At 39.4% G+C, this 1,666-nt stretch overlaps 1 protein-coding gene across 1 annotated transcript; it reads right to left on the minus strand.

Annotated features, from left to right (window-relative positions):
* Window positions 1–1,278, minus strand: LOC131271225 (ubiquitin-conjugating enzyme E2-18 kDa). Its single transcript, XM_058272622.1, has 4 exons — window positions 1,197–1,278; window positions 855–950; window positions 450–636; window positions 1–387 (listed from the first exon to the last, which is right to left on the minus strand). The coding sequence occupies exons 1-4, from the start codon at window positions 1,221–1,223 to the stop codon at window positions 236–238; spliced, it is 462 nt and encodes a 153-aa protein (XP_058128605.1). The 5' UTR covers window positions 1,224–1,278; the 3' UTR covers window positions 1–235.
* Between the last annotated feature and the right edge of the window lie 388 nt (window positions 1,279–1,666).

The following is a 1,666-nucleotide window of genomic DNA, read 5'->3' on the forward strand; positions in this document are numbered from 1 at the left end:
TATTGATCTATTCGATTTTTATTAGCTGTGACATTCGTTTGTCGCTCTTTTCTTTGTTTTGCAGTTTGACTTACTCCGAATAATTCATTTGCGAACGTATAATTGATTTAAAGAACGGTGAAGTAACTTATTGAAATATGTTGATAGTTATATAACGCACATAAGCATTTTCTTTGATCAACATCAACGTCAATGTACAATTGAGTACATCAGCAGTAAAAAAACAAAATGAAAACTACTCCGGCCGCTTCTCACTATGCTTCCGGGTGTGTTCTTCCGCATTCTTTATAAACTTTTTACGGTCCTTCAAGAACTCTTCGGCAAGATCTGCTCTTAATGGATGCTCGGGCTCCGGATCGTTTACGAGTTCTATTAACGCCTGAATAACTAAAAATGAGAAAACAAACAATTGAAAGTCATAAACACGCAATGCCCCGCTTATTACATACCCTGGTCCGTTTTGGTGGCAGGTTTCCAGTTTTCAGCGCTGATGATTGGTAAACAAACCTGACCCTTCTCATCGATATTTGGATGGTATATTTTCGTTTTGAATGAAATTTTTGGCGGCTTAAATGGATATTCAGCAGGAAAGTTGATTTCGATCCTGAACGCCCCTTTATTGTACGGAACGTTATCCTTAAAAAGAATATTACAAGTGATATCATAAAAAAAACCATAAAACCACAGCCGTTCTCTAAGTTCGAATTCGGCAACAGATGGATAAAACTTTACATCAGCAATATTGTAAATCCACTAGGTAGAGTCTCGCAGTGTGTCTTCTAATACCTTTGCTATACACGGAATTGGAAACGCACTGTTTCGACACATAACTACTTTATCAGGATCATACTCACCGGCACAATCAAGCCAGACCATAGCAGGAGGTTCGCTTCATCCACCACTATGTCGCGAAATGCTTTCAATGATGAGCCACGAATGTCTGCCAACTCCTGCAAGAGATATGCTTTTTATGGCATTGCTTAAATTCTTCGTAATACCGCGTCCGACTATTCATTATTTCATATAATGTATCATTCAAGGGACCTGAGCGCAACAGTCGACAAGATGAATAACACCTCCGAAATCTATTACATCAACAAAACCTACGCGGTGATATGTGTTCTGTTTTATACAAAATAGATAAATTTGATGCCGAGTCAGTAGCGGCGGGAGAGTTAAAAATATTAAAACCCTACCTTTTGCAATCGTCGTGTTGCTGCCATTTTGGATAGTACTTTAAATAAAGGTTTGACAGCCAGTCAGTAGTGTTGCGCGGACTATACTGCACCCAGCGGCTACATGCCAACGAGCCTTTGGCAGCTTATTCAGCTAGGTTCGGCTTTGTGTTTACGGATCGTATGCATCCGTCCCAACCTAGAATAGTAAAAAGAGAGGTCGGATTAAAACTATTTTCCGCACCACCATTGTTGTGATAGTTGGTTGGAAAAGTGTGTACAAACATAGATGCCTATCGCGAACGAAGTAGGTTTCACCAATCGATCGATGCATTTTTATCGGTCGATAAAGTTATCTACTAGAATTTTGCATCGCGTACGCTTTTTCTGTATCGGTCGATATAAATCTATCGGTCGATAAGGCAACCAGTTTTCTGGCTGCTAATTAGCTACTTTTCTATGGATGTAAAAATCGCATGAAAGACAATCGT

Source organism: Anopheles coustani, unplaced genomic scaffold, assembly GCF_943734705.1.
Source record: "Anopheles coustani unplaced genomic scaffold, idAnoCousDA_361_x.2 scaffold_12_ctg1, whole genome shotgun sequence".
Taxonomy (NCBI): domain Eukaryota; kingdom Metazoa; phylum Arthropoda; class Insecta; order Diptera; family Culicidae; genus Anopheles; species Anopheles coustani.

Bases quoted from the DNA above. Each gene is read 5' to 3' on its own strand.
- LOC131271225 (XM_058272622.1), bottom strand. From the start codon at position 1,223: ATGGCAGCAACACGACGATTGCAAAAG. The intron at 637-854 runs GTGAGTATGATC...ATTCTTTTTAAG, and splicing joins GGTCTGGCTTGATTGTGCCG to GATAACGTTCCGTACAATAA. The intron at 388-449 runs GTATGTAATAAG...TCTCATTTTTAG, and splicing joins TGCCACCAAAACGGACCAGG to TTATTCAGGCGTTAATAGAA.